The 25,993-nt window shown below is 40.3% G+C and overlaps 1 protein-coding gene across 2 annotated transcripts in view; it reads left to right on the top strand.

The window, feature by feature from the left end:
- Positions 1-25,993, top strand: part of LOC131959194 (zinc finger MIZ domain-containing protein 1-like) — a 129,314-nt gene that overhangs the window by 88,282 nt on the left and 15,039 nt on the right. The window contains exons 5-6 of one of the 2 annotated variants that reach the window (XM_059324305.1): positions 4,539-4,644; positions 16,827-16,862. In XM_059324305.1, the coding sequence (XP_059180288.1) occupies positions 4,539-4,644; positions 16,827-16,862 (142 nt within the window). The remainder of the gene's footprint in view (positions 1-4,538; positions 4,645-16,826; positions 16,863-25,993) is intronic. The other variant, XM_059324306.1, reaches the window with a different exon arrangement.

The following is a 25,993-nucleotide window of genomic DNA, read 5'->3' as shown; positions in this document are numbered from 1 at the left end:
GAAAATGCAGCTAAAACAAATGCTGCATTGGCTCTTTTCGTGACTCCCTCAGGGTTACTAGGGAACTAATGTTTAGCTGCCTGATCTTCATTGAGGTCGCTGGAAAATAAAAAGTATTTCGCCCTGTAAAAACTACTGAGATTTAGTCACCTTTCAGTGACTTCAGTTACAGTTTGTGCTGCGGCTCATGAAATCGGCACACTGGAACACGAAAAGGAGAGCAAACCCATCCTCAAACCACAAAGCAATCAGTGCTTTAGCGAAATACAGTTACAAAGACCTTAATTCCCACTTAAATGCCGAGGGGCTTTTGATTAATTGAATAATTAGTATCCCATGGCATTTGACAAAAAAAGAGAGATTTGACTGTTTTGAGACATATGCTGTAAACAAAGGAGGATTTTGGCCAAAATGTATTTGATCTAATTTGATAAAATCTTACACTTAACTCTCGAAAGATGTAAATATTGACTTTCCTTATTGTTTCTCATGTTTAATGTGTAATAATAAATAAAGATGGTTAAAAATACTTTAAAATAAAATCAGAACACATTTAAAACACAAAGAAAAGGAAATTAAGTATAAGCCTAAGACTAAACACAATAAACCAGAGTAAAACAAGCTAAAATGACAAGCAGTAAAATAAAAACTCAACTCACCAAAGTAGCAATTTGAAGGAAAAAAAGTGGGTTAATAAAAGTGATTTTAAAGAGTTTGCTAAAGGGAATACTCCAAAATCAGTGTAGCACTAAAAAGTAACAGTTTCAACAGGATTTACAGCATTTACAAAGAAGTCTATTGACTATGCCTGTTATGGTGAAAATAAAATGCCCATTGAAACTTCTCGAACATTTCCTAATTCAGTAAACTACTGTCCAACACTCATTTTTCCCCAGTAAATTGTGTTTACACAGCTTCTGTTTCATGCTAGCCATAACCAGCAAAATGTTAGCAAATGTAGCTACGAAGTAGGTTACAATATTTAGCCATAATTTAGTCTATTTTTGTTTAAATAGTATATGAAACACACTAAACCTTTAGAGGCACAATATATTAGTGTTTTATCGACCAAACTATGTCTCAATACACAGTTTATGTAGCTTAAGTTGTTAGTTTGGTTAGTTGTTTTGTACAACTGCGTTAGCTTAAATTGGTCACAAATTACTGCTAACGGCTGTTTAGGTGTCCACATTTTAGTGATTACACAATAGTTTGGGACAATCCAGGCTTTTGAATAGGGAGACTAGTGTTTTAAGAAGTTCATGCATGTAGGTGCCTTTTCTGTTTTGTCTGGTTTGTTTTTTCCCATGTGCCTATCAACGACTTTTGGAATCTATTGTATCTGTTTTGGATCAAAGCGGACTAATATTACAGCTGTCATAAAGGGGCAAACTAAAAAACTTTTAAGGCCTCCAGGCGGTGACTAGGCTATTTCATAGATTTTTTTAATGGAATATTTCTTCAATAAAAAAATGTCTGAGTCAATGCAGACAGGAGAGCTAATAAATGAAGAGATGACTGTCTGTCCTGTGGAAATTTTGGGCCAGGAAACAGAACAGATAGTCAGGCAGAACAATGGATGGACTGCAGACTGCGTGTCACTCACCTGTCACCTTGGGCCATTCTGTGCTTTAACATGCTCATTTCCATACTGCCTCCAGCAGTAGATAAGACATACATATAGCTCCTGTTGGGTGCAATTTGTAACCCCGCAGAGTGAGCGTGGCTATAGCGAGCGAAGGAACCCGAGAGATTTGTACTTGAGCACCGCAGTGAAACCGCTCTGACACATCCCTCCATTCAAGTGATTGTTTGTGTTACTGCTTTAATGTGCAGCAGCAGGTGCCTTTTCCTCCATTTCGCCAATTCAATTTGTTTCCTGCCGTGAAAATCTCAAGGCTTTTCCTTTTAGTTTATGGGTTGTATAGACCTTAGTGTGAACCACACTGGGAGGGAGCACAGAGAATCTGATGTGATTGTGAAATTACCCGGTCTCAGGCTGTAATGGTAAACACTTCACCCTGTTGCCTGCATGTTTTATATCTCGCTGCTGCCTCAATGTTGGCATTTGGCGATGCCAGACAGGTGGCTTCACTGCAAGAAAATCGTCTTTCACAAACAAGCTAAATATTGTGTCATCAAAAGAAATTTGCAATGGTATCAAAGAACAGCCTGCCAGTGAGGAGAGCAAAAAATCACTTTATGCGATTTCTTGAAATTAGACTTAAAATCAGCTCTCTGTGAACAGAAAAAAAATATATATATTTTTTTTCTTTATGTAAAAGAGAATAAGACATTTTTATGGAATTATATGCATATCATATGAAATAATACATCTGTAAAATAATAAGAAAATACATATGGAACTATAAAGAGGAATAAATAAAATAATACATAAGTAAATAAAAATTTGGAAATGTTAATAAATTAATAAATAAGTCATTTAAAATTGTGGATATATATAAATACAACAACAAAAACAAAATATAACATAATAATTATGAGCATCTTCTTTTATTTTTCACATTTATTTGTTTGTTTTTTATTATTATATATTATTACATATATAAACATTTATCACATATCAGTTACTTCTTTTTTCTGTATTTTATTTAAAATATTTTTATTTTTATATCACATAATTTATTTGATTTTATTTTCTCTATTACTTTTGCTTTTCTCTATTGCCCACAGTTACTTCCCATTTCTATAACAGACTTATTCTTGTTTATGGCTCTTCTATGTCTATATAGAGTTTCACTTTCACCTTTTTGCATTTTTTTGTTACATTTAATGCCAAATATATTCTAATGCACAAAGAATTAATAATTTCTTGTACACAGAGCGTTAAAAAGAACGCAATATAAAGTGACCTCTGTATGGTAGACAGTCCACCACCACAGCTCCACTGACGTGCGTAATTTAAATCCTGAAATTAGAACCACTTGTTGTAACTTCTTACACTAGAATTACCATTTAGCAAAATGTCCCTCACAAGTTTAGATTCTAATTAGACAGACTATACTCGTATATCTTCTTCTTAATGGGGGATTCCTATAAATAAAGGCCAGATATACATACTCTGTTTTGGTGTCACGTCAAGACTATACTTACAGGAGATAATGATATGGTGCAGGGAGCAGTGTTCAGCTGTGCTACCTCAGGGCTTGTCTTGAACTTCAGATCGTGGCTATGAAAACCAGGCAGGGCGAAGAAACCGTCTCTAGTGAGGCACGTTGGTCCACACGGGCTTTAGGATGTCCTAAAGGTCTAAATATCTTGAGCGGGTCTCTTTGAGCTGATAATGGCGATGGTAAATCAAAGCAACATGTGCAACATAAGGGTGATTTACATCACCTCCTGTGGCATGTGGATGTTTCTCTTAATGTTTCCTCTCAGTGGGCATCGCGGCACCAGAGGCCATGTTTTGTAGTGACTTTATCCTTTAAGCTTGTAGTGACTTTATCCTTTAAGTTGAACTGGATCTTTGGTACTGCTGAACTTATGGAACAGTCTGAATCTGGGAAAATGTCAGGACAAAATTTTCTTCTTCCTTTGATGAGTTTAGGTTGGGTTTGTACTATTTTTCTTAAGTTAACTATGGAAGAACTGTATATATCTGTACCTTAAAAATCTTAATTTAAAACTGATTTCAAAGCAGAATTATCAACAATGCAGTGTCTCTATTTCTTGCTGTCCACTTGTACTCAGTAGCTGTGTGCAGTTGGAGTGAGTTTCAATGGTTACATTGATGCTCTCGCTCTGAAACTTTGTCTGGGATGAAACTTTTCAAAGAGCGAGAAAGTGGTGCAATACAGAAGGCTATTATAAGCGCAATAGCCCTCATGCCATTCAAATGATTTTGGAGGATTTTTCAATTTACCTAATTCAGGGTAGTTGTCTCCCTCCCTTTGTAGATTTTTTTTAATTTAATTATTTATCTTAACCTTTTTACTATAAATAGGCTCTCCAATGTCCCTGTAGTGAGTTAGTTTTTGCTCATTATATTATATACGACTTTAGGTGATCTCTCCCTTGCTGAAACTGACACAACCCGTACGCTTTATGCCAATGATTGCATGTTGATGTCACCAATATGCAAATGAGAATATAATGTAATACACATTTTTATTTTTACTATTTTCACACCAACTTCTGAATTAGAATGATTCAAATCAGGCACAAAAATCCCACAATGGTCTGTCTCCAATGAAGAGTTGAAACATAGAAAATAACACATTTAAAGATTGAGCCTTGTAGGAGTTATGCACTTTCTGATCACTTTCTTCATCTCTCTGCTCTAGCTGATTATTGGCATTTTTGTGACTTTCTTTTTCGAATAAAACAGTTTAACATAGAATCGAACAGGGGGATAAAAATTTAGTTAATAAAGCTTCCTGCACCCTGAATGACTTTTTATGTTACAAAGTCCCTGTGTTTTTTAGTCATTTCCTCAGTAGGAATCAACCTCACACTATAATGGAAAAGAATATGTGACATTGTCCTGACTGAGTGCTGCATGCTGTCGTTGTGTTCAGGTGGTCAGCCGCGTAGCAGCACAACAGGGCTACGACTTGGACCTGGGCTACCGGCTCCTGGCCGTGTGCGCTGCCAACAGGGACAAGTTCACTCCAAAATCAGCAGGTAAGACCAGAGTTTTCTCAACCGCCGTCTCAGGCCATCTGGCCATGCTGGCCTGTTTGAGCTCAAAGTTCCTGCCTGCATTCTTGGCAGCATTTCATGATACCCACCCATTGCGACTAGACTGTTTAAGATCCTGATACTCCAGAAAAGCACTGCAGACCTGACTGTGTTGGACATTTAGCATTTCAAATGGTCTCTGGTTTGTTAAATTCATATTTTAATTGGAATCTTGCAATGAATAAAAGAGAGAAATGATAAAAAGTCCATCTATTCTTTTGTTTTCAACAAATATATGCAAAATATGTCTTCCTTTGTCCTCTAATATCTGCATAAACTTTGACTTCCTCATGTCACATCTCACTTCCAAACTTGGAGCCCAATTTGGTTTCTCCACTGGAGTTTTAAGACAGAGTGCGTACAGCGGAATACTCCATTTGTCACATGTGACAAAAAACTACTTTATCAGTGACGATGAGTTGCTGTTTTCACACAGCACCGTCATCTTGCTACAGTGATGGATTATTGGGACAGATGTATACTGCTAAATGTTGTTATCAAGCTGGCAAAAAAGCATGCTGAAGCACGACGGGAATGAAGATGTATCTGCTGTCAGCAGCTCGGAAGATAACAGGAATATTTTGTACTCCTTTACAGTTTTTGATTTGTGGTTTCCACCTGTCTTGGGTTATGAGGAAAAGCAGGGGTTGTGCAGTTGCTTCTGTATGCTCGGCCTCTCCGCTGAGCCATCCTAAGTCGACTAGGACATGAAAGTCAGAGCCACATATTGTTTGAATTTTCACTTGTGTTTGCCTTTTCTGATTTATTGCGCCCGTGGTTTTATATGTGGCAAAATGAGACTCCAAATCATGCAGTGTCACTCTTATGTCAGCCACAAGAGGGGAATCATTCTCTGCTTGCAATTAACTTATACTGCCAAATGTTCTAATTCTACTTAATGCTAAATCAAATCTCAGGCCCTACTTTATGGGCTTAGATAAGATTGCCAATTGATTCTGTGTCTGAATAATTTCCTGCAACAGTAGTCATTTGGAAAACCAGCAAGTACTCCATTCTAGGCAGCATCCCAAAGTGCATTTCATGGACAATTATGTACCTGTATATGCATGAATATCTTGAGAGGCCTGTAGAAAGAGAGAGAGAGTCAATGGGAACCAGTGAGGAGGCTGCAAAGCTTCCAGAAGCTCTTTAGAGTGGAGGCCCCAGTCGAGGAGGTTGTTAAGGCGGAGAGAAAGCCCTCTCTGGCAGCCAAGGGAGACGGCTCTTAAACGACACTCCCACAGGGCCCCAGGGGCAGGACCCGCTCCCTAACATCCTGCGGGGCCGTTGCTGAGTGACGGGGGAAGGGAGTGAGTCACATGATGGGGCCAGGATGGCGGCAGCAGGTCAGCCATCCAACACCAGAGAGTTAGAGTCTGCTAAATCAGGTCTGTGTAGAAAGGACACAAGATGAGGTAATATTTCTGTTTAATTGAATGCAGCGTCCTGTGCATGATGGTCTTTTAGCCACAATTTATTAAGCCAAATCTGACAGTTTTCCTGGATGTCATCCAAGTTTTTTTTCTCTAAATTCTCCGCTAAATACGACAGTCTGCCATTTGTTGCATAACAAGCTTTTTTATTGTTCTGGATACAGACAGCTTGAAACCGTTCCACCTTATGTTTGTTCCTTATCTCTGCGAACAAAGGGGTTTGTGTAGCCCAAAGCCTGGGAGTTTTTTCTCAGAAGGAAATAATAAAAAAAAGTGTCCAGGGAGCATTTGAAGCCAAATCTTGCTCTTATAACCACTGGCATGCTCAGCCACATCGTGCATCTTGTAATCTGCTCTGAAAATCTATGTTAGAGTAAGTGGGAGGGGGCAAGATCTCTGGTAGCTACAAGCGGGGCTGTCTGCCACAGAGGACATCGGGTCAATGGCTGAGCGCTAATAAGTAAATCAGATTTGGTGTCCCATTTTAACCAGGCCTAACTTGTCTTGGCTCTGACACGCGGCGTGGTCCGGCTATTACATTTCTGTTATGTCATCTAAATTCCTCTCCCAAACATGGGAGAAAATTGAGGGGGAAATTGCGCTGAGGGGAGGGCAGAGCTGATTTCAGCAGCAGGAAATCAATGTTCACAGTCAACTTAAAGCTGTAACAGGTTGTAGCTTTGACAAATGTATTCATCATGAAACGCCTCCAACAGTGTAAGACATTAGTTTGTTAATTTCTCTGTAAGAAAAAGCCCAGTGGGGCAAATATAGACCTTGATTCTAATGACACAGCAATACCATCTTGCCTGAGGAAACTTCATTATCACCTCCTATTTATCAGTCATGTACCTGAATTATAGCAAAGTGAGCAGTTTAGAGGTGTAGATGTTGGCTCGACACATGGTGTAATTTAGTGAATTGTACTCTTTAATAGGTGCACTCAGGGGGGATTGGCCAGTTGCAGTGCTTTTGCGTTTTGCAAGTGGCCCACAATGCCGGTGCAGAGCTGGGGGAGGGTCGTCTGTCTGCTAGTAGTGACCTCTTTGTGAATGAGATTAGCCTGCTCTATTAATCTGTGATTACTTGGACTGTCTTACCATAGGGCGAAGCCACGCACGTGGAGCGAGTGGCGACATCAAAGCAGGGAGATCACTCGCTCGGTGTGGATAAACTCATCAGGGCCTTCCTTCTCTCTCTCCATCACAGGGTACATTACAAGCCCTCTTAGGCCCCTTTCATCAGTGTCACACCCCTCCTGCAGGATGGTTTAGTCTGGCTTCAATAGCGTTGACAAATCACTTAATCACGATTTTTCCTCCAAGAGGGTCAGAGTAGCACATTCCCAATCGTTTGCGCCTCACCAAGCTCTTGGAATTCCTCAGCTCTAAAGAGTGAAAGGAGGCACCAACTTATAAGAGAGGGGGACCAGTCCAAGTTTTTTCAGTCAAATCTCCTGTGTAACGAACGCCTGGTTTACCAGCTATTCAGCAGATAATTAGTAGGGCTTCAGCTCTCACTCTGTCAGGCTGGTTTGTCTCGACGCTCGTTTTACACATGCAGGGCTGTTTTCAAGTTTGATCAAAAGACATCGTGGGTTGTAGTTAGCAGTGTCAGCGTAATCAAAAAGACATCTCAGAAACAGAGTTTATCCTTCGTTTCATCTTCTTGTATTGTGGAAGTTTATACTGTAGAAGTGTAGGAAAGGATGCTGTGTAAGTTGCAGTTGTAGACAAATTAAGTCAGCTTAATCTCAAGAGGACATTAAAATATGTACAGCCAAAAAATGCTCAGTCCTAACTCGTCACATATAGACACTTGGTTTGGACCCCTTCGTGTCACTTTTTAGTGCATTTTTTCTTCATGCAGGGTACTCTGATGGACTTCTATAAAGGCCACAAATTTTGACACTTAGTTTTAACAGCAACAGAACTACTTGGCTAGGATTAGGAAAAGATCCTGATTTGGGTTAAAATAAGTATGTGTTACGTAAATTTAGTTATGTATGTAAGCTGAATTCTTAACATGAGCCAAACTTTATATAACAATATGTAGCTTAACCTCTGTACGTAACATAAATTGAGTAAACATTGACTGTTGGTCTATAACTTGGATACAGACAGCCTCCTCGATGGAAGACCTGTGTGTGTTGGACCAATCCAGCTACTCAGTCCTGTTTCGAATGCTGACTTTTTTGCTCTTTATACCACATTGCATGACTGATCATACAGACATGAAAAGGTGTCTTGCGTCAGTATCAGAGGCCAAGCATCTGTTGGTACAATGTGACATACAACAGGTGCTAAATAGACAGTAGGTGGTAAGAGTAGAATTAAAATATAGAGAAACTCAATTATAATGGTAGCAGAAGACTAAATGGAAAGAGCAACATTCTCCTTATGCTCATATTTTTATTTAAAGTCCTTGACTATTTTTTTTTCATGAGAATTCCATAGATAAGAAAGATGCAGAAAAAAGGACCGTTAAGATGAATGTTTTTCAAGTGTGCCATCAAGATTTTATACTTTTATACTAGAAGTGGCTGAAATTTGCTTAAGTGCAAATCTTAACATATATTTAATCTAAGCTGTAGTCTGAAGTGCTGATCATACATCGGCCTTGCAGTGAAGTGGTGCTGAAGACGCAGAGGTCAGACGTGTTGCCATTTAACTGAGGAAAAGTCTCTGCTTATACACACGACACAGAGGTCAGATACACAGACACACAGACACACACACACACACAGACACACACACACACACACACACACACACACACAGGCCTGAAGGGCTGTAATTTCTCTTCCCAGAGCTTTCCACACCAAAATGTTTTTTTAACTTTCTGTCCATCTCAACATATAGTTTAGCTGCGGCTTTTCCTAAATAGAGAATAACACATTGTTGGTGGCCGAGTTTGACTGTCAGCAGCAGTTGAGAAATAAACAACCTTTAGTTAATCAGATTTAAATCCACATTTAACCCTTAATTTTACATGTATGGAGGCGTTATTTCAGATGGTGGCAAGGCAGCCATGGTTCCTCAAGCGGTGTGAGATGTTATTTTAGTCACAAGTATGAATGTTCACTTGCCCCGCCTACTGTAATCACCTCTTTCTTTATGATCATTGTAGGTCTGTAGTATTATTTCTAAGATAAAGTCAGACACAAACACACATTTTACCTAGTCAGATGAGTTGAAATCAGGGGCATGGACACACATTTGATAACTTTGGACTACAATGACTTGTGACTTCACCTGGATTTTAGAGTTTTGACTTAAAAAATACTTGATAAATGCTATGAAAGTGAAATACTAGCACTATTTTCATTATGACAAGTTCAGTCAAGCTTGTTACAACAAACTTTTTTAACACATTTTTTAATGCAATATATTAATATTCTGTTATTACATTCCTTGAAAAGCACATCATGTCTTATTTAGGACTTGAATTCCAAAGTTAAGGACTTGGAACTTGACTTGGGACTTGGTGCAAAGACCTCTGGTTGGTATTTATGATGATTAATGCTTGTCGGATTTATTTTCTTGACATACATTTCTTAACCTCTTGCACTCAGGATTTTCTGCTTGCACCCCTCTTAACTTTCTTTAAATTTAGGTAATATTATTTAAGCTCCAAGTTACTTTATTCAAGCCCAATGTGCTGTGTATTTACAGGTGCACCATTGCATCAAATGGAAATATTCTGCATTTTGTATTATTTTATGCACATTTTCCAGGATTCAGTGCAGTACATTTGGAAACTCTCCATTTAAAATACAGTTAGATTGATTTGAAAATAGCTTCAGTGGATAGTAAAGTCGGACCCAAGTCGAGAGTTTACGAGGTGAAAGGCTTATTATATACGATACGAGTGTCACACAAGCTATAAATCTACACTGTGTCCACTTTGTGCCGTCGGTGTGTTTAACTCTATATGATCACTGTATGTGAAGGCTTCCAGCCAGCCATGATGGATGTGTTGACTTGCAGTCGGGGTTCAGGGCTGTAAGTCATCTGCCATGCACTTAGCTGATAGTAAATACCAGGAGAGCAAATACAGACAGGAGAGAGCAGAGATAAGAGCTGTTGAGCTTGTCTGTCCTTCTCTGTAGTTGTCGCAGTTATTATGTCTGTGGCAGCAGGAGGTGATTGGTAGCATCTTCAGCCGCTCCATATGGCTCTGTAATTTGCACTGGATGTTTGCATATACAAATTAATTTACATTATGTCTCTAATTGAACGCATATTTTTTGGATTGTAACCACAGATCGGTTGAATCGACTTTCGGCTGGTATTTTTATTTGCAGACTGCCTCAGGTGTTTTGTCTACCCACAGTTTACATGTTTTATACGTGTGTAATTATTTATCCAAAAGCTTACTGTGGCTCATGTGTGCTGAAAGACAAATGTGCTCTAATTGGCCCCTCCCTCTCTGATTCCAACCCTCTGTGCATCAGGAAGCCACAATACCCAGCCTCCTCCTCCTCCTCCTCCTCCTCCTGATCCTCCATGCCCCTTAATTACAATGACCAGTTTGATGGATTAAGTCAACTGTATGCAAAGACAAGGTTTGGGCGCTGAAATCACTACTTAATGTACCCACCTGAACCCGTTTCTATCACCACTTTTTCGCACGTGCATCTCCCGTTGTAACAAATGTAGCTTTAAATGAATTGATTGAGGCTTCTTTTACTCGTTGCTCTGGACGCAGGCCAAGATACAGGCTGTCTAGCACATTAGGCACCACCCCCCTTTGCAGGTTTGAAATGTGAGCTGCCTGCATTTTTTTCCCTCTCCTCTCCTCCCTCCCTCCCTCCCTCCTCCCCTCCCCTCCCCTCCCTCTCTCCCTTCTGGCGAAGTGGCTGTGGCTGCTTCTGTGTGATGTGTGTATTGGGAGAGCAAGCAATGGATCACTAGACAGAAAAAGAAGATACATCAATAACTGCTGCATACATCCGAGGTGAGGAGATAAGCATTTGGTTCTCTCTCTCCCTCTCTGCCTGTCCTCCCTCCCCCTCCTCCCCCTTGTGTGCCCCCCCTCCCCTCCCTCCCCCTCTGTCTTTAACCCTTTACTGCTGGAGAAGCCGGGTCCTAATTTTTGCTAAATTATTTGTGACGATACGCACCTTTCTTCTTCTGTGACCATGTGTTCTCCTTTTCTCCTTGTGGCTTTTAGTGCTCTATGATGTTCCCTTTTCTTTTTTCCTTTTCTTACAGCTTATCCCTGTTTTCCCTCTCATTGTCTCAGGGGTATTTGTTGCTTGAGTGCAAAGAAGCCGGTGGCAAGTACAGCAGGAGCCCATTAGCAATGACTCCATCTGTGATTGGTTTTGCCTGCGAAACGGAGAGAGCAGCCATGAATAATTGATGTGTATTGTGCAGTCAGTCACTGGACACGCAGGGAGAGAGGAGAGGAAAACAGAGAAGCTGCTGCCCTGAGACACCAAGGGAAACGTGGGGGAAGAGGGAGGGAAGGAGGGGGGAGAGAGAGAGAGAGGAAGAATGTTAGAGAGAAGAGAGGAAGGTGGGAGTGATAGAGACACAGAGAAAGAGCTTTAAAATAGCTGCTGGCTTCAGTAGTGCAGAGATTAAGGCTGCCCTGTATCGCCTTTGTTCTGCTGTTGCAGATTTGTGCTCAGAAGTGTTTCTAGACACATGAGTTCCCCTTTTTTCTGTGCAGTGAAGAGTGAGAAATAAGCAGGGACATTGCTGGAGTTAGTCTGGTTAAAATGCGGGTGGCATTTTAGACATGGCGGGAGGGGTGGGGGGGGGAGTTTTCACTGCTGTGAATAGGACAGAGCTGCGAAGCTGTGAGCTGTCAAAAGGAGGAGACAACAGTTAAAGAGGGTTGTGTTTGCAGGGGGTGTATTCAGTGACAAGAGGGAAGGTGGATCTGCTGCTGCTGCTCAGAGTAACTTCACATTATTTCACCCCTGGGGGGGCAGATAGAGGGCTGATTCCAGCATTGGTGGGTGCAGCCGGGCACCCTGCCACGTCTTAAACTAACGGAATGGGGTTTGACAGTATGACGAGTGCCTCGCACCGCCCCGCGTGATAGAGTTGCAACAGCTGACTGCTACATTTGACCCACTTACAGCTCACACAGAAGGGGTCAAAATGGCCTTGATTATCTCTGTGAGTCGCGCTGACCTACTTGAGGCGGCGTTTTCCGCGAGACTCTTGGCAGTTTATCACACCCACTCCCCTCCGTGCCGCACAGCACAACCAGCCCGGCTCGCTGCAGAGACACGCACAGATTTACTCCCCATGTAGGGATTCAGTAGTTTCACATCAGTGATTTAGTGTTCTGTATGGTCGAATCATGTGTGGTGCACTTAGTCATTTCATTTAGCAGCAACAGGTTCAAATTTGAGACATTTGACTGCTTTGAGATGCTATGGCATCCGTTTTGTTCAATTTACAGGAATTGTAGCTTACCCCTTCATTCACAGAAGTTGGCTGACTTCAATGACACTGCAAAAAAGCGTCAAAACATCCATAGAAACTAGTCAAACCACTCCTGCTGCACAATCCACTGGAGGCTCAGGGTGTTTTATTAACTATTGTTTTTAATTAAGTTTTTCATTAAAGAAAAAAACAAACCAACAGTCAGTAACAAAAGGGCACTTTGGATAAAATATCCTGAACCTTGAATGACAACAGAACGAACGCATGTAGGCAAAGTATGCAATTCAATCGAGAGGAAAAAAACGGACAAAAGGACGATTGGGAAGAATTAAGGAGAATTAGAGAGTGGAGACTACTCATCTAGTTTTTAAGGTGTGCCAAAAAACTTTTCAATGAGCTCTGAACTGTGTATTTCCTCTAGTTTGAGAACTGATATTACCTCATGATTCCAGCGCTCAGTATGTTTTCAACACTAAAACATTTCTGTACAGATATAGATTTAAATGTAATAGATAGATAGAAATAAACTTCATTTCGCATCACTGTTTTTCCCTCCTCATAGCTCCAAATCTCTTTGAGACGTGTAATTTTGAACAATTTATCTACACTTTTAGGTTTAGACCAGATTGAACATACAGATCAGTTGCGATTTTTTTTTAGCTTAGATTTGGGTATTTTTCTTGAGAGAAGCATTTGTCACATACGAGTCATTCAAGGACTGTCGGAAATGTGAAAGTCTGATGATAAAGTTTATATTTACAGTTTGATAAATAATGTAATTTTGGAATTTTTAAAAAAACTTTTAAAATGGATTGTGGGGTTCAGAGTGTTGCCTGCATTGGATATTATTGTAACTTTGTACCATGACACAGTAAATTAATAGTTATTTAAAGTTTAATGCAATTCCTACATGCATAATTTTGTGCATTTGAAGAATAGTATGTCAATCACAGTATGTTTTTAACACACACACACACACACACACACACACATTGAACATACAGATCAGTGGCAAAAAAGTGGAAAATAAGTTTGTTTCTTTGGATGTTTTAATATGTTGCTGTGACTTTGAGTCACCATCAGATCCATGCAAGCTGCGAACTACAATAACTAACAATATATTTTGGGTGGAATATTCCTTTAATGAATGAACTCCTGTTAAGAGAGACAGTCAGCTGGTGTTTTTTCTTTCTCTTGTTGACTTAACTTGAATTATACGCTGGTAGGCATGTTGGTTTCTTTATTGTTTACTTGGCATTCTCTCCGCTCGGAGGGGTTTTGTTTAGTCGTACAGTAAAGTCCTTGTTTGGGCAATCATTCAATTATTTTTTCCTCGAAAATGTGTGTGGGACAGCTTCCAACATGCTAAGACGAGAGGTTTTGCAACAGGCGGTGTTGGTAAAGAGATGTCTGGCTCACCACACTTCCAACTATTCATAACTGTTGTTTTGACAGCTTCCATGAATCTCTTGTTCTCTGTATTGTAGATGCTTTTTTATCCACCAAGGTATGAAATTGCGCTGACCTTCTTCTTTGAAGTTTTCTCGATAATGTCCCAAATCACAACAACAGCGATCAGCATGCAGGAGCAGTTGATACCATTTGCAGATCATACAGGTTGTTTTCATTTGGCTTTAATTTATTGAAAGAACATCCAGCCATAAGTTATTACAGGATCCAATCAAACTCAATATAAGAGTTTTGATCCCGTTTGATACTGAATCCTCCAATTATTAAAAGAAGTCCAGCAATAGTGGATTATGAATAATGATATTTTTAGTTCAATAAACTCATGTTTCACTGGAGGTTAGTGTGCTGCACAAAAACAACTCTTGTTGAAAGAATTTGCATATATTTTTCATACCAATTTGTCATCGGGACAAAGTGTGATGTGATCTCTGAAAGTAAATCAGTTGCATTGAAATGCCAGGTGTGACCGTACAGCAGGTAGAGGTTCCCCCTCACATCAAAGAGGAACACAAGCGCATCTGCCTACTTGTTTTTCTCACTGTAAGTCCTTTAGAGAACAAACAACTACAACCAAAAGCAGACTTCAGTGGGAGCACTGTTATTTGATCTTAATTTATGATCAATCCCATACAGTAGGTGGGAAGTAATCATGCATTTGGTGTGGATCAGGTATCAGAGCGCAGAGCGACGGAAACACTTAACTTGAACTGTATCTGCAGCAGAGTGAGGTCCTGTTTACACAATAACTTTCTTGGGTGAAAACGACAAAATATTTTATCAGATGCGCCTTTCGTTTAGACAGCAACAGCGTTTTCGGGGCTTAAAAACGCAAAAAGAATGAAACCACCCTCCAGAGTAGAAATCTTTATAAGCGCTCCACCATTGCGTCTCTGTCTAAAGGGTTGAAAACGCAAAAGTGTGCTCTGATCAGCTTTCGGTGGCTCTCATTGCGTGCGCATTTACGTAACATCCATTTGCAGTCCAGGCAAACGACAACAAACATGGACTATTTTCATTAGTCAGATATTCAATTTGCCCTAGCAACTATCCAGGAGTCATTTCAGCAGTTAAGCAGAATTATTACAGATAATATGACAGAACAGAGAAGGTGACTGTAGGCTATTTCACGCTACTAGGAAGAGAAGTAGGAGAGAAGAGAAGTGTTTATGCATGCTGGAGCTCTTGGTGGTGTTGTGTGGCAGTGCTTCACAGTACCACCTAGCCACCTAGCCATTTCGAAAAAACTTTTGCGTCAACGTATGCACTCTGATACAACTGATTTCCCCCTAAAGGCGTTCGTTTAAACGCGGAATAAAAAGTGAGAACGCAATGCCACTTTTGCGTTATCTGTCCAGATAGTCTCCGTCTAAACAGGGCCTGAGTTACATTCTGCAGAAAGGGAGAAAATACCAGAAATGAAGCTTTCAGAGGTCAAATAAGAGAAATCCTCCTAGTAACTAGCAAAGAGACAAACTATTAAATGCAGCTGAGGCAGTTATGAGAGATTATGGTGTTGGATGATGCCAAAGCAGCACACTAAGTAATCTATTACCCTTATCGACCTGTATAGGTGAACAGCAGAGACTTACACTGCATCAATTATTCCTTTTCCACATGTCCGTGGTACAATACACAACCCCTCTGCACACATAAACCTCATTATCTGCTCAGAGAAAGAGCTACGTATTCAATTAAGTCTATAGTAATAGAGAAGACTAAGCTCATTAATTAGTGGATCACCCTATGGTGATTACATATATCACCACAAAACACAATAGGTAATAACAATGCTTTATAGTGATATTTTAAAAGTGTTTTTAGCAGGAATGTCATGATGTGATCAACAATATTTAACCCTCTGAATCCCAAGCAATTTTTGCAATCATGGCTAGGAGTACGGGGAACTCGAAGAAGTTTAATTTCTTGGATATTTTATTTTACAAAATGTTTTAATAAAATTGAATCTATTTAGACAGTAACACTTTTCCAAGTGCCCACAAGTTTTAACAATATTGCAAAAATGTATTAAAGTAGGGGGTACAAATGCTATACATACAGTATATTTTCAACCTCTCTTGTCCGCTCCCCTCTGTTCTGTGTAAACAGCCTGCAGTTTAGTTGAAGTTTTGCTGGATTTTTTGACATGTGACTGTCGTTCATGGCTTCCTGGTTATGCAAAGAAGTGCAGAATGTATTTTATTTTTTTAGGACCTAGTTAGTGCAAATGGATTATTATTATTATTATTATTATTATTATTATTATTAATAATAATAATATATTATATTTGCATATATTATTATACTAAATTTAAATTAGACTTTTTTTTTTAGCTCAGGCTTGGGTATTTCTCTTGAGAGAAGCGTTCGTCACAAATTAATTATTCAAGGACTGTCAGATATGTGAAAATCTGATGATACAATTTATTTTTACAGTTTCTGGCTATGATAAATAATGTAATTTTGGCAATTTTTTAAACTTTAAAAACTGATTGTGGGGTTCAGAGTGTTGCCTGTATTGGATATTATTGTCATTTTGTACCATGACACAGTAAAGTAATCATTATCCAAAGCTTTATTCAATTTCTAATGCATATTTTTGCACATTTGAACAATAGTATGTTGAATCCTTCTCCCCCTCTGAGTAGATTTTTAGACAGTGTGAATTATAACCTGATATAATATTTCTCAGTCACTCAGTCGTTTCATACAGTCGGTTTGTGTTTCAATAAGGGAGCAACTCATAATCAAATGTGTGTCATTAACTGAATATCTTAGACATGTTTGTACAGTAAAATGTAAAATCTGAACCCTACAGAAACCAACTGCTGCAGGAGGTGTCAGTCTGACTCAGGTACTTGCTGTGTGTCGCACAGGAAACTCATGCACATTGGCTGAATCCAACCAACCATCCTCATCACAGTCTTTACATTATGTCCGCACACTGGGCCGTGTCGACATACTGTACATCGAATGACATCAGATGTGCTTCTTTGTTTTTCTTTTGGATGATCATTAAGAAAAACTCCATCGCTCCTGTTGTGTCGTCTGTCTGAGTTTTACAGTATGAAGCATGGCACACATGTTGTTTTATCATCCTGCCTGCGTCACAGTTCACACTTGTGTTCTCAGCTGTTCATTGAAGCCATTAATAATCTAAGTTTATGCCTTGTTCTTGTTGGTGATTTGTATGTTAATTATATCCCCCGCCTACACACTTCTGTGAGAAAACAGTATGAGTTGTGAACAGAGCTTACATCAGACTCAGAAGAATGTGATGAAACTTTAATGTTCACTAGAAGGAAACTGGGACAACAAGCATAAGTAGAAGTATAGCAAATTGGATGTTATATACAGTAAATATGTGCAACAGAGTTTCAGTTCTGGGCCACATATAGAGGGGCAAAATTAAATAATATGTGCATAGGATATAGATTTTAGTGCTATTTTGATATGGACAATAAGAAAATATAAAGTATTTTTCAAATATATCTATTGTGTGAAAGTCCTTATTTGCAGTATATAATACATTTAAATAAAGTAAAATGCTTTAAAAAAAACATAAATTATTACAAAATGAATAGAGATGCAGGAATTTCAATAGAAGGATTGAGATTAATATGTTAAAAAAAGAGAGTTATTTGCTAAATATATATTGTAATATATGTAATAATCGTCTTGATCTGTGGAAAATGGATATGGTTTGAGTTTAATTACATTTGGCCTGATTTTAATGCTATTTCTATATGGACAATAAGAAAATATAAAGTGAAATAGACTTACATTTTAAATATATCTATTGTGTGAAAGCCATTATTTGCATATACAATACATACAAAATAAAATAATTTTGAAAACATAAAAGTATTTTTAAAAATTAATAGAGAAGCAGGGACTTCAATAGAAGGATTGAGATTAATTTTTGAAAAAGTAGTTATTTGCTTAATATATATTTCATACTGCATGTACAGAAAGTTTCAGCATAATAATGATCTGTTGAAAATGGATATGGTTTGAGTTTCATTGTCTTCATTTGGCCTGAGTGTTTATCACAAGGAGGCTTTTTATTCAGATGCTGCACTGTTGCACATATGGATGACTCTAATGAGCCTGGAGGGGTGCCGGGACCTGACCCAGGCCCCTCCAGTGTCTGTTGCTACTGTATTTCTAAATGGAGGCTTTGACCCCAGGCCCACTGTGAAAAGGTCGCAGGTGACTCAGTCACCAGCGTATGCCGCCGTGACACTACCGGCTCTGCCCAGCACCCTGAGGTGGGCACTAGTCCGGGCACATCTGCTCCGTGCCTAATTAGTATCATTGTAGACGAGGGCTTAGGGCTGGGCCTTCGTTAATAGCAGCCTGTTGCTCGGGGAAACAGTCTGGCTCCTGTAAGCAGCTTCTTTGCAGGTCTGCTCATCTGATAATCTGGCTGCAGAAGTGCACGGTTAAAGTCGCCCTCTGTGCCGGTGCAGTTGGCTGGAACCTCAGTGTGGTCAGGTGAAAGGGTCAAAAATTAGTTTTGTAAAGATTTGTCTCGTCCAAACGAAAGGTAATTGTCTGTGGCCCACACAGATTTCGCTTCGTCTTTGTTAGTCAGCAAAAGGTGACAATTGTAGTATTTTTGCAAAATTTACCTACTTAATTCCAAATCATTTGTTTATTTTTGCTGACTACTTTCAAATGCATGCTGTACTGTAACTGATATTTAATCTAGTTAATTTTCCCCTGGTTTTGACTCATTTCTGTACACAAGCCTGTCTCCCAAAAAAGTACACTCCTGTACAGCTTAACTGTATTTTCAATAACGTTTTGAGGAAAACATATTTTCTCCCAGATTAGGGTTGCAGTTGTAAATATGTGGCGATTCAAAACAAAACTACTTGGTTAGGTTTAAGGAAACATCATAGTTTGGGTCAAAAAAGGTTTATCCATCCACCCGACCACCTCCCTGCACGGAGTTGCAGACTTTGCTTAGAAACATATTTGTGCAAAAACAATCAGGATCCAGGAAAAATGTTTCCCTCAAAATATAATAAACAATGCGGTTTCATTGCATGGTAACATACCATGAAACCAGGCTTCTGTGCCTTAAGAGAATCAGTTATCAAACTCTTAAAAACTTAAGTTGAGAAGTTAACAATACATTTAATTGATCAGGTTAAGTGAATTTATCTAGCATTTGTAAAAACTTTAGAAAAGCTATGTAAAACAAAGAAATAATACAATTAGCAAACATTTTAAGTGTAAAGGTAAGGAAGAAAATGAGGAAAAAAGAAAAGAAACATCAAGTCTACTTTAGGTTAAGTTATACGCTCATATGTGGTAATACAGTCCCTACTTTCCAATTTAAGCTGCACAAAAACTGCATTTCCACACTGTGATAATGTGACTTTGACAAAAAAGCAAACTTGCTGATGAAAACACAGTGGCATGCTTTAGAAAATGGTCAGCTGTTTTTGTAATTGTGCTAAAACCTCCGCTGTGGCTCTTTGAGGAAACTTGACCTCAGTCACTTTAACACACTGTTGCCAGATTTTAGTGCCTGAATTAAGACATAAATATGTAGGTTTGGAAGGAGTTTTGCTCCCAATCAGCTTACAGTGGCAGGCAGCGACATACAGGAACAGATTGAATGTTGATCGGGGGAGATGTTTGGCTTTAATGCACAAGGAATTAATTCTCAACGGGGGGGTGAAATGCTATAGATTTCCACCTCCGTGCTTTACAGGGACCCTGAATGGGATGCCCTGTTTTTAATGAAGAGATTTGTGGCATGTGCCAAGAGAGATTATCTTTTAAAACACTGGCCTGCTTAGACGAAGGTTTGGTTTCTGTATAACCATGACCAAGAAATGTCTGTCATCGGGATGAGATCTGCATAAATCATCTCGAGATGGTGGCGCATATTGTATCATGTTCCAGTTGATATTCAGTTAGAGCCAAGTGGATTTTCAATACAGATAAAAATCTCAAATCTGTCAGATTTTTATGCTAAATGTCTTATCTGTGACATTTTTTATTTGTATTGAAATCAAGCATTTTTATGTGTATAGAAAACAGACATTTGCATCACAAAGTGGTTAGCTCCATATCCTAGCACTGAACTTATTGCAGCAGCAGAAGTGTGAAGTTAAGAGGAATAAAGGGACAGCTTTTCTATCTGTCAGTAACGCAGTCTTTAGCGGTTTTTGATGTTGCAACAAAGAACGCAGGATGTGAAAACAGCAACCCAGAAACCCCAAATCTGCAGCATTTTCTTTTTTCTCAATGTGCCGCTTGCCTCCACATGGCCACATATGCTTGTGGCCTCAGTAAAACCTTTTTGGCACGAGGCCAAGCCCCCGTTCTCCTCGCCGGATGGACATGGCACGACATTGCGGCCATGTGGCCAGCAGGAGGCTGTATTTAAGCCGGGGCAGCTCTGAAATGGGCCATAAAACCTAGCCAGCAAGTCTGGCTCCCCATGAGGCAGCGGGCCTAAGTACTCATTGACAAGACTCCAACATCACTGACTTCCCAGAGAGAGCGGCAGAGGAAATAATGCAAGAAAAAAAGAAGAAGCAGCAGACAAAGATGAGGTGCAGACAGGAGGCGGTTGTCTGGCCTATATAGACAGGCTGTTTTATAACTGTTAGTGCTAATGCTTTCACTCCACAATGTGTAGCTGCTTTCTCATACTTCTCCACCGCTACACACTCACTGTCATCATGATTTGTTTAATTTGTCTTTCAGCTCATTTTCACTTAATGAAAAAGCTCCTTGACTGCATATGTTTAAGGGACCTCGGGGGAAATATGTCACATTTAGATGCCACATGGCAGCCATGACATTCACATGTTCCCACTTCACACATCCTTCCCACTTCATCAGCTTTCTGAAAACATCACTCACCCTGAAATATGTCACGAAATGACTCACGCAACTTTAAAAATCCAACTAAGTGAGCTAATGAAGTCAGTTTACAGACTTGGTTTTACGACACCCAGCTCGCGGTCGCTTCCGTGCTGAAGTGTTGCAGAGTTCAGAAGGTGACCGGAGTGGTAAAATGTGTACCATGTGTTAAAGGCACTCCACCTGTGAGCTCCCGTGTAATTATCCCCCCATGGATGAACAAGCAGCACAGTTCTGGTCTGTCACGGGTTGACAGGTCCGTAACCTGTTATACCCGCTCCTCAAAAGGCTGCGTGATGGACGAGTCGCTTCCATTTCATTATCAAATTGGCATTGATGAATAATTGGTGGCATCTGTGAACAGACAAAAGAGAGTTTTGATGGCTGCCAACCGGGCATCCGTGGCTGACTGTGTCGGAGAGGCAGACAGGGAGATGATTTACGATCCAATTGGTAGTTGACGCAGGATAGTTTGGCGACAGCAACCAGTTATTCATGTCATTTTCTGAGTATTACGAGGTAAATCCCAGAATTTTACAATTCCAGGAAGCCTCTAAGTGAAGAATTCTTTGGCTGAAGCTAAACATGGCTGTTTTGCATGGCCTCTTAGGTGCTTTCAGTAACCAGGGATACTAGGGCTCCCTAGACTCTCTCTTATTTTAATTGACTTTGGCCTGCAGGAGGCTTGTGTCCATTCAAACCTTTCTGGGCAGAGAGAGAGAGAGGAGGGAGGAACAGAGTGTGAATAGAGCTCCCTCGGAAACTAAAGAGTGCAGCCCACTAGAGCCGTTCTTGTTAGTTTGCTCATGGTCTTTGTTCTCCTTTCAGCCCTTCTGGCTAAATGTCTTCAAACAAGCTGTTTGGGGGTTGTGATTCTCTCCGACAGGTTTATAGCTAAAATTGGACTTGGTTGTTACAGTTAGTTTGGGAATAAATGAGGAAGTGCTGCTGATAATGTGATGTGATGACCGGATGTGTGTTTTTGCGGACGTTGGTGACCTAGTCATGTGGGCCGATGCCAGGTGGGAGTCCAGGGTTGACAAGGGAGCAGGTGTCTATTAGATACAGAGCATAGAGGGAGGGAGGGAGGGAGGGAGAGAGGGACTGGGATCATAAGAGCTCTTGGCATCTGCCTTACCTACAATCTACTGCCGATAAACGGAGGGAGAAAAGTAAAAGATGAAGAGTAGAGAGAATTGTATTTGGAGGAGGCGGCATGTGAAGGAGTGACCTTTTTAATGGTCATGTTTGTAGGGTTATCACACCTCTATTAAGCTGCATTTACTGTATACATCTGTTTTAAAGGGTCAACTCACCCAAGTTATAAAACAACACATTTATCTTATTTCTGCCTGAACCGGATTATAGTACAGATGAATGTTGATGTGCGCAAAGTACTGAAAAATTAGTCTTTCTTGAAACAATAACTTTGGATAATCCACACAATATGTTCTCAATACATGTTGTTCTGAAAGTTGCCTCTCCATCAGCTAAATGTAAGGAAATGTATGCTCTTATTAGGGATGGGAATAATTAATCGATGATCGATTAATGGTCGATCGTTGAGTTTTGTGGCCGTACTTTAATAAGCAAATGAGCTGAGAATTAAGTTGGATAAAGTTACAGTTTGCTAACTGAAAGTTGCAATAACAATAATAAAACACACAGAAATACAAGAGTATTAATTTGAGCAAAATGAGCTTACTTTATCAAACCTTGCTAGCATGAATTACTAAGTTTGATTTTATCCAAAACATATTTAAACATGAAACACACTTAAATATGCAAGATTACTGTAAAACACTGACCTCATGCCTCTTTGGGGGCTAAAACATAAAACATTGAACTCCTTGACGTTATCTTTACAGTATAATCTCACTTGATTTAGTTTACTGATCGACAGGATCAAGTCTCTTTTCATCCTTTCAAAATAAAAGCATCCGTTATTAAAACGGGCTTTTGCATAGTACTGTATATATATCTTTTATTTTACCCATGTATGCATAGTGAATAATCGATTAATTGATTATTAACGTTACAGTATTTCGAGTTGGGAGGTTTCTTCCAAACGCCCATCCCTAGCTCTTATACACATTTTTAATGTTACTTTTTGTTATTAACACTGGACAATGAAGAATATTTAACTACAAGTCGTTTGTCCGGATAAGTAATTCAACTCTCCTCTTTTTAAACTCCGCACCTGCTGGCTCTGCTAACCTGTCTGGTTGAGGTTTTCACATATAAACATCAGAGTAAACACATATTTAAAAAAAAAAGCTGGAGTGGGCATCGGCCATGATCCCGACCACATGGACAAGGAAGACCATCTCAGCAACCATCTTTGCACTGGAGGATCCACCGATGCAAACATGGCGGAATTAAACACCTACTGCATCTCCTGCCTGGTTGGGCTGGATGACCTCAGTGCCTGCATCAGTTTCCAACAGGATTTCAGGGACTGTAATGTCTTTTTTTTTTTACCAAAAATCCTGGAAGACAAGACAAGAACACAACGATCTGACAGACAAGAGGAATCAGGTTGAAGTTGAAGGATCTAATAGAATTGCTGTCACTGGAGTTGTACCTTGTACAATTTCATGTGACATATAAAATGGATTGATTGATTTATTGACTTTATAGGCACTATTGCTTCGGTAAGATGGATTAATAGTTGATGCAAGGAGTAAATACTTTGAAAGTGGATTTATAGCTCAGTGTCCACTGCACCAGTTGACAGATTTACAGTGAATTAGCCCATTGTCGCCACCGTAACTGTGTTTACTTTCTTCCACTCACTTTGTGATACGAGCCTAGAGGAGCAATAATCAGTCGACTGTTTAATTAATTGGAGATTGTAGATTTCCTGCTTTTCTAAGTTGTATATCCTATTAAACTGAATAACTTTGGCTTTTGGACTGACAAAATAAGACATTTAAAGATCATCAACTTGGACTTTAAGAAAACAGTTTTAACTGCCTTTTGACATTTTATAGACCAAATAATTAATCAATGATTTGACATAATAATCAGCAGATTCATTGAAAAGGAAAATAATGACAAGTGACTGACCAGTAACATAACTTGCATGCTGTATATCCATAGCTGTGGTTGCTATGCATGTAGCTCAGTTTAAATTTGAGTAAAATTGAGTTTGTTTGTGGAAAGACACGTTCCTTTTTTATTTTAATAAAAAGTTGAGCAGCACAAATGAAAAGGTTGAGACAGAAATCCCTGAGACGGATATCTCATGGGTAAACCAGAATGGCCAGACACCATGTAATTTCAGTGATTGGACCCTTTAATCTCGAGGCCCTTTTCTTCTGGTGCAGCAGAATCAAGGTGTTTAATCAGCACGGTTTATCTGTGTGCCTCCTGTCTGCATGTGTGGTGAAAGTTGGGGTGGGGGAGCATTATCATTGGAAAGAGCATTGAACAACTGTCAGGGATGCAGCCCATGTCATTTGTCATGTCTCCCCGGGGCTTTATGACAGAGAGTGAAGCTGGAAGCTGCAGGCCCAGCCACTGAACCACCCATCTAGTCCCAGCAGATGCGTTTACTGCCCTTCGCCGTGGCTGACCATCAGGCTGCACAGCTGAGCACCAGAATATCAATACGGCTCAGACTCTGCCGGGGCCCCTGGGACTATCTGCAAGGCAAACAGGATAGGCTCCTCTCCTTATGGAAGACAGAGACCCATAGCCGCCAGGGAGCCCAATGTAAACACAGCAAATAGATGCTCTGTAGCACCAAACGGCAGTTTGATTCACTCCAGAATAGCCGTTGTGATTTGGAAGAGCTACACCTGAGACGATTATCTCCAGTTTTGGCTCTTCTCAGGGAGCAGATGAGTCTATTGAAAGGCCGTCTGTGGGAGGAGAGGAGAAGAAAAACAGTAATCCTTTTGTGTTCATCATCCGCACTGTCTTGAGAGATGGTTGGGTGGAGGAGGAGGAGGAGGAGGAGGAGGAGGAGGGAGAGTGTGAGGAGTAACGGGTTGGCTGTTCCTCCTCCTGTCACATGAAACCTGAAGTTTATCCTCTGACTCAATGACAGAGTGCCTCTCCTTTAAACAGGTTGGTGCTCAGTGGAGGTGATAATTTTGTGTGGTGATAAGCCCTTTATCTAATAGTGGGGTAGAATAATTCCTCTGTAAGTGGCAGCGCTGGTGCTTCCCTCTCTCCTCTCTTTTTCTCTCTTTCTTTTGGATATGTTTTGTCATTTTGCTGCTCAGCTGTTGTTGTTTTTGTCCTGCGGCTGTTGATGTCGTCGTCGGTGTGAAACGAGGATATTGTCCCCTTAGCCAGACGGCCTCACGGTGGCACAGTAAGGGGATAAATTGTGGAGACATGTTTATCAACATAGAAGAAGTGCAAGTTACCCCTTGTTGGAAGAGAATAATGGGACCTAATTGAGCTGTAACATGCTGGCTGGTAGCCAGGCCCTTGAATTGAAAACTCTCTCCATCAGAAGGGGGTCTGGGAAGAGGGAGGGTGCTGTTGAAACACTGCGGGACCACGTTCTGACATAGATGTGAAACTCGTAAACCTATTAGCCACTTGGACCCGGTTATATTTAATTAAAACTAACCTACAAATCTGTGTGTCTAACTGCAAGTGTGATGTTTTTAGGCGAAGTGCACCTGAGAGGCCTTTTTCTGTCAACCAAAGCACAGCCGTGGTAAAGTCAGATCAATCCTCTGGAGGAACAGCACAGCCTGTCTCCTGGCACCTGCCTTGCCAAGAACAGGAGGCAGGAAGGAGGGGAGGAGGGGGGGAGACAAGAGAGAAAAAGAGAGGGAGCAAGAGCGGGTGGGAAGGAGGAAAAACCCAGCTGCCTCTGCGCCTGAGCCCCGTGCTGCTTTTAAAGGAGTGGGAGGGAGGGGAGAGGGAGAGGCAGAGAGACTGCTGGCACCATCTGTACATGTCTTTTGTATTCCAGCCCTCATCTTTACACAGAGCGAGGCTGGTGTGCTCAGTGTTCAAATGAAAGGAGAGGACGTGCCTTTTGGGGTGCGATGCTCTGAGAGGAGAAGGTGTGTGTTTGTGTGTCGATGCTGAAATTCGGCTTTGTCCTCTGAAATTCGGCACACTCGG

Source organism: Centropristis striata, chromosome 21 (genome assembly GCF_030273125.1).
Source record: "Centropristis striata isolate RG_2023a ecotype Rhode Island chromosome 21, C.striata_1.0, whole genome shotgun sequence".
NCBI lineage: Eukaryota > Metazoa > Chordata > Actinopteri > Perciformes > Serranidae > Centropristis > Centropristis striata.
Note: the sequence above shows the minus strand (reverse complement) of the source record. Positions and strands in the feature narration are given on the sequence as shown.